Consider the following 13,930-nt stretch of genomic DNA (forward strand, 5'->3'; position numbering starts at 1 on the left):
TATTTTATAATGCCATCTGTCAAAATCAAGGGTCAATGCAAAATACCATTTGTCTCAAATAAGAATAAGCTAAAACAGCAGTAAAACAACAACTCCTAAAAACAATAGGAGGATTTCCATGAGTTTTCCCCCAAAACTAGTTCAACGTAAACCCGCCCCGTGACCGATTTCATTGATCACCTCAATGCTTCTGTCAAGAGTTCAGAAAGAAATCGTGGATGGATCTGATTATGGCAAACATTAATGCTATCAGATATGCTACCAATGCTATACTAGCTAAGATTATGGTTATGGGGTTAGTATTTGTTTCAATCAGTTCTGTGATGACCAATCGGCTGAGAGACGGGGTTTGGCAACTGGTTCGAGGGGGAAAAAACATGCAGTGCGTAATCCTCCACATGTTCCATCATTCACCAAGTAGGTCAACTATCGTTCTCATGAAAAGCAATCAGATTAATGCACCGTCGCATGCTCTTCATCAGGGCAAGGGATTCTGATTAAGGAAATTTCACATTGCTCTTCTGGGCAAGAACCACCATTGCTATTGATATTCCAGGCAGTGTCTCCTTCCTTCTGTTACATAGCCGATATACCCTAGACCTCTCATTTTAAATTACAACCCAATAATATCTCACTGCAGTGGGGGCTGTGGCAGACAGAACGGAGCGTATTCTGTCTCATTGATCTTATGTATAGCTGAGTCATAGGCTCCATGCTTAAATACATTGCCACGGGAAGTCACGGCTGGATGTGTCAGTAACCAGGTGGTGCAGAGTACATTTATCTTGTTTTAAGGATGATCAGACCATTTTAGTGTAAAACAAGTCTGAATAGCGATTCAAAAAACGTAGGTGCTCTCTAAAGCGATACGATTATTTCAGCAGGTGGAGCATAGTAGATAAAGACTCAAGGTCCTTGCACTGTAAGTTCTCACCTTTTTTCACCATGCTTTCATTAAATCTCAAACTAACCGTGGCATTTTGTCTTTTAAGATCAGTCATTCAGACCTTTGGTCTAGATCCCCTAGTAAGTAATTACTCAGTCCTAATTACTTAGGCCTAAGTCTCTACTGAGAAATTCTGTATCCTTTAATATTTCAGTGTCCATTCATATTTCATGCATCATTTCATGATCTGGTGTCTCTGTGTACATTTGGGTAAACTAAACAGGTGAAAGAGTAAGTTGGCAAGCCAAACACAAAGATCAAAGCCAGCACCTCAGGGTAGTTTGCTTCTGATTCCATCTGTTAACGTTATGTTTCTCTGATGCTTTTTTCCCCCTCGCTTGATCAGCCTGAAAGCCCTGAATAGGGAAGGCTGATGAGGAGCATCTTTGAAGACTGTTTCGATTGCACTCTTTCATTTGAGTTACAACCTGACCATTTAAGGGAATTTGGCCTCCCTTGTCTTCAATCAGAAACCCTCGAAATATTTAAAGGCATTCCTTAAAATGCCTTTAATCTCTCTAAGAAAATAATCACAAGAGCACTGTCAGATATTTAAAACAGTAAATCACAAAAATATTGCGCATCTGTCAAGAGTCAAGACATTATGTCAAGATTGCTTGATTGACTTCTTATATACGCTAGAATATCTTGATATGCAACTTTTTCCCCAAAATAAACGTAACAATAGCCTTTTTATTTGACCATTTATGACTCAAACATCTCCTGATGAGCATACTGACACCTTGTCAGCTCACAGTGGGTGCACCTATAAGCCTGTATCCTATTTTTCCTATTTTCTGTCGGGTCGGATTTTTCGCGCGCTGTCTGCGGATGTGACGTCAAGCGCGTTCATGTTAAACGTTTCAGATCACTCTGCCACCACCGCTAGTCAGCAAACAAACTTAGTTTCTCAAACAATATATGTATTTGACTGTTCTTACCAATGTAAACATAATGTTGACTTCTTTGCAGCGGATGACTTGTGAAGTGTGCACGTACGAGAGCGAGCAGAAAGGAAGAGCAGTTCCGTTTTTTGGCCACAGGTGTCAGTCGCGAGTTTAAATTTCAGAAAATCGCATATAGCCTCTTTAATAACTTTAAATAACTTGTATTTGTATGATAAAGGATAATCGACTAGAAATAAAAGGGAAAGACTTGATTTTATCCATCTGGAATTGATTGGATTGTAGAAATTTAGTTCCATACCGGAATGGAGTCAGCTGGCTTGTAAAGTAAGAGCGATCCCTCCTGTCATCCAAAACAAGGAGTCAAAAAAGGTGTGGTGGTTCCCATGAGAAAAGAGATCAATGGGAATGATAATGAATAGCTTTCTCCAGGTATGTCATCTAAAGGAGAATAATTTCAGAGACAAGCATTTTTTATTATTATTTTGGAATAACGTTGTAAAGATGAATTGCGCACAATTTGCATTAATAAAGTAAGTAGGATCACAATTAAAACTTTCATCAGAATGCTTTAGTTTTTGTTTAATTGATGATTTTATTTACAACACATATAACTCCTGCTGTAGTGTGGAGCAGATGGGGTGTGAGTCAAATCAGTGATCTCAACTAATGTGTTAGGATCCAAAAATAAGTTGCAGGCCTGCAAGGATAATAGGGGAAAAATGCAAATAAAAAAAAGCAAACCATTTGAAATTTAAATTAAATAGTTGCATGATATGATGACAAATGAATTGCATATTTTGGTGAGAAAGGTCCTCAAACAAGGATAAAAGACATTACATGATTGTTGCAGGCCAATGTGTAAACTTATGATATCAAACTGAAAGAAAATATGAATATACATTTTCATCATGAATATTGGTAGGATTACAAAACAAAAAGATCCTTTTGTTAACCCTTTTGAAAACGTTCCTGTTGTTGTTCCATATTTGTTGTCAGTCAAAGGCCGTGCGTCCAATCATTTTGGCGCTTGGAATAAGCTAGCCAAATTAGGCAAATAAAAAAATAGCATAACAACATACACTTCAATGTTTGACCAACGACATTTTTGCCTAGTAAACAATTTGGTATTATTCCTCACTGTATGTCCAATGTAAAATTTGAGTAAAAATCAGTTCCATTACTGCTGTTGAACTTCATTGGCTGTCAACAGCAGCGCGCGCTGCTACATGGTGCGCGTGTACCCCTGGCTCATGACGCCGTCAAGCAAGCCGTTCGCGTGTTGCCGAGCTCTAAACCCGCTGTCAAACAGTGCGGACGAGCGCTAGAGACACCAGCGCCTATCCCGAACAGCTGCCGCTTCCTGTCACATAAGATGTCCTGGACACGCAAAGCCGTAACGTTATACGGGAGATCATTCCGCCGGGCTGCATGAGAGCAAAAACCGCCGACAAACGCGTAAAGGATTTGTGCCTGTTTCTGCGCGCGCTGCGCACGTGGGGATGTTGCGATGGCATGCACGAGGAGAACCAAAACTTTGGTGTCCACGTGCGTGATTTTAAGCGGCATGACCAATATTTTGTGTCTGCTCTACGTCGGATGGATCACCAATTATGTGTCTAATAACGGCAACGTCAAAGTTGCAGGGAGGACGCATGAGAAAAAGTTTGATGATGACAACAGAGGAGAAACCCTTAGGATTATTGAGAGACTGGACAGGCTGGAGAGTGTTGTTAACCAGCACATACAAGGTAATGATGTTTGTATATGGCATCCTATGATTTATAATAATTGCATGTTCTCTCTTTACAGTAGCTTATTTACAGTAGACATGAAAATCAATACAGGTTTAAAGGGGCTTTGCACTTCAGATGCTGATGAGCCTCTGTTATGGCTCTGTTTCTATACATCCATATGCATGAATCATATTTTTGTGGAGATGCAAATAGCTTGAGATACCGATCATAATTCTATAGCACCTCTATTTAGATTCTCCTAACAGATGTATTCAGCTGGTGCAGTGTAAGCTCAGGTTTATTGTAGCTAGAGAGGGGGGCATAAATTTAGCACTTGGCAAAGTCCTCACGTAAACATCAGTCCTGCGGCTGGTGCCATCATGTTGCTTTGCTGGACTCAAACAGGACAGCTGGGGAGTGATGATATCCTGCAAGAGTTTGAACAGCCTCTCATCCTGGATGATTAATCATCATTAGTGTACTGTTGATGTGAATCTGATTCAGTAGTGTTATAAATTCTGGCCTTGGAATTAAAATAAGAGGGTGTTGTGTCCTAAATAAACTCACATATATGCCTTAACAGGCTTTGTGTGAGGAATTGTATTTCTGTAATGTATTAATGCATGCATTAATCTTGTTGAGAAGCATTTGACTGGATTTATGGGATATGTTGGCATGTACTATATACAGCTCCTGTGCTGAGCTCAAGGTCTTAAAGCTTGCTTGCTCAGAGCAGTCACAGTGAAGCCATAAATGTCAATCAAAATATACCCTGCACACCTACACAGTAAGACACTTAAGCAATTGAGTGTGTCATGCTACGGTTTCAGAAGAAGATATCACATTGTGATGCCTTCCTAGCTTGACGTTAAGTATTTTATATGAAGTGAAATGTGTTTTTTGGATTTTAAAACGCTATACAGAGAAAACCATAGCCATTCATCGTCTGATTTCCTTAAAAAGTGTAAACATTGTGGCTCTTCTTTGGTCAAAATGTTGTGCTATTTGATTGAGCATCCTGATAAGCCCGACAACAGGCCAGAAAGCTCTCGGATTTCATCAAAAATATCCTAGTTTGTGTTCCGACGATGAATGAAGGTCTTATGGGTTTGGAACGACATGAGGGTGAGTAATTAATGACAGAATTTTCTTTTTTTGGTGAACTAACCCTTTAAAATCTCGGGGGCTACTTATATTTATGTTTTAGATCAAAGGGCTGACCAAAAAGTTTTAGAAGTTTGAGAAATGAAATTACACATTTAATCTTTAATGTATTCAAACTCCCAATTCCCATGTACAAACTGCTCCTCTGTACTATAAGTCAAAGACATAAGTCATAAGTAATCAAGGCGCCTCTGATTTGCTTGCAGTCTCCTCCAGTTTTACTATAACTGAGTCAGTGGCTCCTGCCAGAGAGTCTTATTTCTCCAAAATCCATTAAAAGGGAAGAGTCCGGTTTTCACGCCCATCTGAACTGTTTGATTGCATTGTCATTGGCAGAGACTGAAACCAGACCTTCAGTTTGGGTTGGCATGAGCAACAGTGTTGATGTGCCGTCTTACTGAGAGAAAGAAATGTAGCCAATTCTTCCCTTGTAACCCAGTTTCAATTAGCAAATGTGAACTTTGGTTAGTGGAAGGTCACTGTGGAAATACCATGTTTATTACATGGCTTTTTTTACCAAATTGGATGAGCAAGGAGCGTGTATGAGAAACCTGCTTGACAATTTGGTAATGCAATTTTAATTAAATTTTTAAATGTAGTACAGCTTCATTTGACACACTTTTCACAATAAAATCCATTCCACAGATTTCCCACCCAAAATCAGTGCTTAAAATGTGAGTCCACAGTTTCCACCTGCTCTTGGCCAATTAAACATGCTTCCCTCCTCTTTAAAGCCTTCAAAAGCATGGCCGAGAACTGGATCCAGTTTATGGCGAGTACAGTAGAGTCTTGTTCGATTGCTCATAGGTGATTGCTGTGCAAACAGCTGCTGAGTTTTTCTGTACATCTGAACAGCAGTGCTGTAACTCATCCGTTCTTCACACAGCTCTGCACTGGAGATCAGCAGGGTGTCTGAGTGCTATAAAAATACCATCTTCATACTATTGTCTTCTCTTCTCCGTGCCTGTTCACAAGTTCATAAGTTCACGAGTCACACTTTCGAGCCGAGTGTTACCCCGCTAATTTATTTTGGACTGTCTCATTACGGTGCGCTTGCCTGACAATTAAAGCTGGATGTTTTTGCATGCACACCCCGCAGGCATGTGTTGTTCTGTCGTACCGCCTCTGTTAAATACCACCTGAGATTGTTATCGTTATCAAAGGTGTTTTTGTCCACGGTTCTCTCATTAAAGGATAGGACACACAAGGGCTCGTTTTAACACTACGCTTCACTTGCTGATGGGAAATGGAGGAGAAATGCCAAAGGGAAGGAGTGAAGTGGGAAGATAACATTGAGGTCACAAGGAGCGTGTGGAAAGTTGCTTCCTCAGTCTGTAATTTGATTCAGAATGTCTTGATTGGCTCTTTAAATGTGTTGTATTTAATTAAAGGCGAGTAATTGCTGAGACACCAATCAGATTTTGATAATTAAATGAGTTGTCTCTGTGGTGGCAAGGCGTTCTCAGTCTAGACAGTGGAAATGTATTACCAGCAGTTCATTTACTGCAGTCTTGCTGTGAAAAAACTTTTTTTTTAATGATCAGGGTACATGGTAACTACTGAAAGATTTGTTGTACACAACTGCAAGCAAGATAAAAGTAGGGATGCACAGATATTAAATATCTATGAAATGCACCAATATTAGAGATCTATGAAATGGAAATTCACCCTATCTATTTTCTGAATGTATCTTGTGCCCCCATTATACTATTTTAAAGGTTCCAATTTTAGTTTTGGAGATCTCCTACATTTTTTCTTTTTTACATGCATCCAAGATCAACACATTCCTCATAATATACATTGCAGCATCCCCTCTTTTCTCACAGTGTCTGAAATTATTCGATCAAGGATTCGGTCTCTCTGAACCCCTTCTGTCAGAGAGTCTACTCTGCTCTGATTCGTTACATGAACCAGTCTGTTGTGATTGTCTACAGCTTACAGCATGTGTCGGAAACAAAATTATATCGGAATTTAAAGTCCCCCTGTAGTCAATAATTTTATCCCTTAAAACTCATCTTTGATCACCAAGATTACATATTTAAATGTATTTTTTTTACTCATGCCTAGCTTGAAAGTAACTCTACACCCTTGCTTCATGTAGTATACGCGAATCCATGAATATGAAAATGAGCCCCGCCTCCACTCACTCATACAAGGTCGTATACAAGTAGATTTATCAGAATGGTAATGCGTTTTATGTATCGCTCTCTACAACGTCGGACACATAACGGTAATAATGAGCTAATGTGTTGCTAATGTTACATAAACCCGTTCGCCATCTCCGTACTCTTTCTAAAAATCAGCATCCTTAGAAACGTTTTGAACAATTTAGAACGTCAGTGGAGAAAGGCATATTGTTCATCATAATATACATCATATACACAATTCACCCACTATATTGCTAAATGTACCCAACTTTTCATATCATCAGAAAAATATACTGGGACAACCTGGCTTCTCTTGAGACTCCTCTGCTTCCCAGCAGTTAATGATATGCTAAAGCCACCGGCACATTGATGTGATTGGTTACGATGTAGTTTGTGACATCAGAAACACCAGCTATTTCAAACCGTGGCGATTTTCTCTCTTTTTTTTTTTTTTTTTACTGCAGATTTAAGGAGAAAAGACTCACCAATGGTGTTGACATGGTTTGTCTTAAAGCATATTGAAAACACCACATAGACATATAAACATCATTAAAAACTGGGACTTTAAGTATCGAAGGCTTCCTCAGCAATTGGATACAGTGATATGGACAGTAACTATGGCACCAGATTTACTGTATCAGTTTGAGTCCTCATCCTTTGGAAGTGCATGCAAAGTGAATTTGCTTTCACAGCGCTGAGAACAGCGTCTTCTCGACATGCTGACTGCATGAACCAAACTCTTTCAGGCCTCAGCTACAACTGCAGCGTTTGAGGGCGACTTTAACATTAAGCCAGTAATTATTTTCATGTCATGGTGGATTACATTTACATTTATTCATTTAGCAGATATTAAAATTCTAATTCCTATTATCTAATTCTATTAAACTTCTACAAGTGAATTTAGGCATCACAACATTATAACGTACAGTATAAAAAATGTGATATTCATTTTGAGATTGGCTAAAGGTTACATATTAGAGTTAATTATATTAGCTATCGCTTACATGCAACACAGAATGCATTATTTATACTAATCATCTTGTGCAACATGCTTTGAGCTGAAGCAGGCGTCGTTGTGTTTGCTCAACAGGAAAATGCCTGTACACGAAAGGAGGCATGTATCACAAGCTAAGCGTGTAAAGTGCCCTTAAGTCATGTTTGGGGTCAAGATTATGGTTAATCATAATGCATGGGAGGCATTTACGTTTGATTCTGTTTTTTGTAGCTTTTGTTTGCCTGTCGTGATAAGGTCAGCTCCTGATAAACACGTTTCTTCCCCTCTGTCAGTGAGCTCCGTTTAGGGTGCATCCGACTGCACTGATTTGTCAGCTTGGCTCACGGATGTCCGTCATTCGGAGAACAGCCCGTAATCAAGCTAGAGATTCAGTAATCCTCAGAGAAACCATTCAGCTTTATTCCGCCGTCCAGTCAGATGTGAGCTGAGGGGGGAGGTTGGAATGAATGACAAAGTTATGTCTTTATGATTGCATCTACTGAAATCTGACAACAGATGCAGATACAAACTTACAGTGAGGTGACTTGTGATCCAGTCCAGTGATCTGATCCGTTAGAAAGAATCGCCTTAGTTGATTCATTGTCCTCTATGTTGGTTTGTTGTATGCCGTTAGCCAAGCAAACATTCGACTGCAGAAACACTCACTGAGCCAATGACCCAGGGTGAAAAACTGAATCAGCTGCCCTTGACTAACCGAGCAAGACCAAATACGGTGTGCGGCTGAGATGTCCTTGCTTGAATGAATGACAGTTCCCTGAATATCTCAAAGAACCTGTAGAATGTTAAGTCTCCTGAGGCTTTTCTAGCTATTACTTGGCGGCAACAAATAAAATGAGACTATTCGAGAACTCTTTAAACTTGTTTATTTGTCTTGCTTGGAGAAATTGACACTTTTTTCCTTGGTAATTTTGGCTAAATAAGCCCTGATGCAAAGCTTATAACTTATAAAGCTTATATAACGTCTATTGAGTTAATTGATTGTATTATATATACATTTCTATTTCAAATAAATGCTATTCTTTAAATGCTTTTTTTCAAGATTGATAATAAGAAATGTTTCTTGAGCAGAGAATGATTTCTGAAGGATCATGTGACACTGAAGACTGGAGTAATGATGCTGAAAATTCAGCTTTGCATCGCAGAAATAAATGACTTTTTAAAATATATCAAAATGTTTTTTTAAATGGTAATTATTATTTTTTTAATTATTATTGTTTTCACTGTATAAAACATAAAAAAATCTTACCGACCACGAACTATTGATTTTGTTTGAAACTTTTTACGTTATTATTGTGTATGCTTTTAGATATAATTGTAATTATGCATACATAATGAAAAGAGCAAACACTGGCTACTCAACTAAACCAATGAAAGAGCCTTTAGGTTCGTCATAGAGCAGAAAACAAACCATGGCGACTGTCTGTCATTGCTGGACAATCTCATACACTGACCCATGAGGATTTCATAGAGACTGGGCCGTGGCTCGCCCAGTGGGCGCACCTGAGGGACTGAATTCAAATGTCTCTCTGTGACTTTATTAACCTTTGCACTGGTTAGAGAGTGCAAGAGTATATCGCCCACAGCAGGAGCTGCATCTTAAAACTCTAATCACATATGCGCCACACAGCATCCTGGCAATTGTGCTCAAGTTGTGTGCATCAGGACAATAATGCTTCCTGAACAGAAGCAGAAAACAGATCAGTGGAGCTGTCTCTTGTTATCATGGTGCTAAAGCTGGAGAGCCATTGTGTCTGCAAAAAGACCTGTATTGACTGTCTTGATGCATTTGGAAAAGTTGATGTGTCATGCGGCTTGCTTACACAAAAATAGATGTTTCTTCACATCATGTTTGGATAAGGCTATTTAAAGGCACAATATGTAACTTTTTTGCTTTAAAAATAGCAAAAATCACTATATCTATGTTATATATATTTTTTAGTTGTGTACTTACATTATTCCGACTGTTTCCAACAACTTTCAAACCAGGAGAAATTTGTCATTTAATTCGAAGACACGTCCCGTTTCTTTATTTCCGTTTTGTTGCCGTCAATGGCGTCATATCCGCGTTGTCCCTGGTTTCCGCTCGTACTACCATAGCAACCAGAGCTATGAACCAGAGCCCTTTGATAGTAACCAAAGCGACAGACGTGGACAACAGTGTAGTTCGCAATGTCTATTTGCACGCTGTTGTTGTTTCGTTCAAACATTATGGACCATGGCAAGCAGACTTTGGATAAAAAAGGAGAAATAAAACGAGAATCAATATCAGCGCGGTGTTTTCGAGATGCCTAGAGCTCCACGTCCGAGACTTCGACCGCTCCTACATGTACTTTATTAAACAGATGAGCACATTTATATAAAACTAACCAATGTTATATAGTTCAACAATGATAAAATGTTAGAATATGATCTGTATGTTATTCTAATGTTGATCTAGCTTACTGCTAGTCTCATACAGACAAACTAACACATACATTTCAACACATTCAAATGCAGTTTAGTGTGATAGTGTAATGTTAGACCAAGTGAAACAGCGCTGCGTTACCTCACAAGTTTGTCTAATAAACTGACCTGTGAGTTGTAATTCTGCACTTGCGTGTAGTTCGGTAGAATGAAATGTTCATATTCCTTTTATATCCGCGGGACTCGCGTTGCGTGTGGAGCTGATAGCTGTCTCTTAGCAATCCCGAACTGCTTCATATCACAGTCATGATAAAAGCATCGATGTATTCAGTCATCCATAAACATTATTAGATCGGTCGGCTTGACGTTGATGACAAGATCCATAATTCTTAGCAAATGTTGCGTCATTAAACTACGCCTTTGTTATTGTAAAGAGGTTAGCGACCCCTAGCGGCGAAAAAATTACATACTGTACGTTTAACAGAAACATACGTGGCATAACATAAGCTTGTTTCGGCATTGGAATAAAAAATAAAAAAGCTAATTGTGACTTTTTTTCTCACAATTCAGACTTTTTCTCAGATTTGTAACTTTATAACTCACAGTTGCGAGTTTATATCTCACAATTGTGAGAAAAAAGTCAGAATTGAAAAAAAGTCTTACAAACTCACAATATAAAAAGGTACTTTTTATCTCACGATTCTGACTTTATTTCTCACTATTCTGAGTTTAAAACTCACAATGCTGAGAAAAAAGTGAGATATAAACTTGCAATTGTGAGGAAAGAACCCCGAATTGAGAAATAAAAAGACGCAATTACTTTTTTTTATGCTTCCAGCTTACATTTTAGAGCTATCTTAACTATCAAACCACATTCTGAGTTCTTATTCAGTTTTATAACTTCATCTTTATATATTCTTATATTGTCTCTGGTTTTTGTAGGTTTTTTTATGGGTCTAAATATAAATTATGACTTCTGTTCTGCTCAACAATAGAGATGTTCTTTTGTATTAGACACATCCCAGCTGCAAGCTATTTTATAGAAATTGGTAGGGACAAAATAAACCATGGCAAAATTTGTGTAAATGACACGCATATGAGTTCTGGTCGGACGTATTTGTCATGTTTGTGACTGGAAAATGTATTGTAAGTCAGTACTTGGCAGACACTTTGTAAACATTGCCCCTAGGAGTTATTTTTCTGTTACATTTCACTCTCTGATCTGGCATTTATGTAACATGTTTTTATTTAAATAAATAAGTAGCTCAACAGAATCACAGATTGTGGAGTGTTGACTTTTTTTAATGTGTGATAGGGACCTGTGCTGGGCTGTCAAGACTCACTGTATGTATTAGGCCACCTGTTAATGAACTGACATGAGAGTGAGGGAGAGCTTGTAATTGATGAATTATTTCAGTTACACTTTAAAAAAGCAACTTGCTCCATGCTCCTAAAAATGCTCTGTCCATATGCTTATCGCTGTCAATCGGATTCAATCGTGCATTTAAATAAGGTTGCCAATCCAAAAACTTTGCAATGTGTAGTTAGCAGCATGAAAAATATTATATACAGAAAGCGAGCAAAGATTGCTGCCATTATGATCACTGAAGCTATCAATTACAACGCAAGGTAAACAAAGCTGCGCTCTTGCGGAAACTCCCCGTAATCAATGAAGCTTTGCATTGAATCTCTTATTGACATCGTATTTATACTTTGTTGTAATGAAAGGATTCGTGAGCGTGCAGAACTCGTGCTGAACAAAAACTCTGCCGTTCTGAGTGGTGTTGAGTAGATTCTGACTTGCGTTCATTCCTGATTGGTTACAAAGCTCAACACTGCAAAAACATGTTGTAAATAGAAACCTTTGACAAATTTGTAAAATCTGTAAATTTTCTTGTGATTGCTGATATACAATGAAGGTTATTCTGATTAAACGTACAATATGTAATTTTTTCGCCGCTAGGGGTCGCTAACCTCTTACAATAACAAAGGCGTAGTTTAATGACGCAACATTTGCTAAGAATTATGGATCTTGTCGTCAACGTCAAGCCAACCGATCTAATAATGTTTATGGATGAGTAAATACATCAATGTTTTTATCATGACTGTGATATGAAGCAGTTCGGGATTGCTAAGAGACAGCTATCAGCTCCACACGCGACGCGAGTCCCGCGGATATAAAAGGAATATGGACATTTCATTCTACCGAACTACACGCAAGTGCAGAATTACAACTCACAGGTCAGTTTATTAGACAAACTTGTGAGGTAACGCAGCGCTGTTTCACTTGGTCTAACATTACACTATCACACTAAACTGCATTTGAATGTGTTGAAATTTATGTGTTAGTTTGTCTGTATGAGACTAGCAGTAAGCTAGATCAACATTAGAATAACATACAGATCATATTCTAACATTTTATCATTGTTGAACTATATAACATTGATTAGTTTTATGTAAATGTACTCACCTGTTTAATAAAGTACATGTAGGAGCGGTCGAAGTCTCGGACGTGGAGCTCTAGGCATCTCGAAAACACCGCGCTGATATTGATTCTCCTTTTGGTTCTCCTTTTTTATCCAAAGTCTGCTTGCCATGGTCCATAATGTTTGAACGAAACAACAACAGCGTGCAAATAGACATTGCGAACTACACAGTTGTCCACGTCTGTCGCCTTGGTTACTATCAGAGGGCTCTGGTTGCTATGGCAATATGAGCGGAAACCAGGGACAACGCGGATATGACGCCATTGACGGTGACAAAACGGAAATAAAGAAACGGGACGTGTCTTCGAATTAAAGTACAAATTTCTCCTGGTTTGAAAGTTGTTGTAAACAGTGAGGATAATGTAAGTACACAACTAAAAAAAATATATAACATAGATATAGTGATTTTTGCTATTTTTAAAGCAAAAAAATTACATATTGTACCTTTAATGTACAAATTGTGTACTTGATTTAATTAAATATTTTAATACATTTACAGTCCTTATTAATTTATGCTATTCTTATATAATGCAGCCTTTAGGAACATGAATACACTGTTCTACAAAATGTCACAATAATTTATGTGTCGAAATATGTCACTTAATTGTGTTTCTCCCTGTGTTTTTTTTTTTTTTTAAGCAATTGTTGGCTGTTGAGTGCACTTTGTGTTTTCTGCAAGGTCACTACAGTAATTTCATCTAGAGCATCTTGTGCTTTTATTTGTTTGGCAGAAGTGGCGAAGCTGGATGAGGCTGTAATCATAATTTTTTTTTTCTCCAGGATTGTGTTTTGGATGTTGAAATTAGAGGCAATGAGCTGTAACGTTTGATTTATGCGGCCAAAGTCATTCATTTAGCAAGGAAATCAACAAACATTCTGTTCTAGAGGGGAAAAAAAACACTCTTGCCTTAATGCAAAGCCTGTTAATGGTTCAGACACAGATTTGAGATTTGGAGCCCAAGTATAATAATGCATTATATGACCTGAGGGACATTCACTGCCATGTAGCCTGTATCTAATGGTGTTCTGAACTTCTGACGATTAACATGGCCATCCGGGGCCGCACATTCACTCGTATGAACGTCCTGGCGACTTCTAGGTCACCTGCTAATGCAATTACTAGCACAG

General features: G+C 38.4%; 1 protein-coding gene across 1 annotated transcript in view; it reads left to right on the top strand.

Moving 5' to 3' along the window:
- The first annotated feature begins 3,300 nt into the window (after positions 1-3,300).
- The window catches only part of galnt18a (UDP-N-acetyl-alpha-D-galactosamine:polypeptide N-acetylgalactosaminyltransferase 18a), a 57,255-nt gene continuing 46,625 nt past the window's right edge, over positions 3,301-13,930 (top strand). The window contains exon 1 of the mRNA XM_084398078.1: positions 3,301-3,602. Coding sequence (XP_084254204.1) covers positions 3,362-3,602 — 241 coding nt within the window. The 5' untranslated portion in view covers positions 3,301-3,361. The remainder of the gene's footprint in view (positions 3,603-13,930) is intronic.

The sequence above is a fragment of the Rutilus rutilus genome (genome assembly GCF_951802725.1).
Source record: "Rutilus rutilus genome assembly, chromosome: 23".
NCBI classification, from domain to species: Eukaryota; Metazoa; Chordata; class Actinopteri; order Cypriniformes; family Leuciscidae; genus Rutilus; species Rutilus rutilus.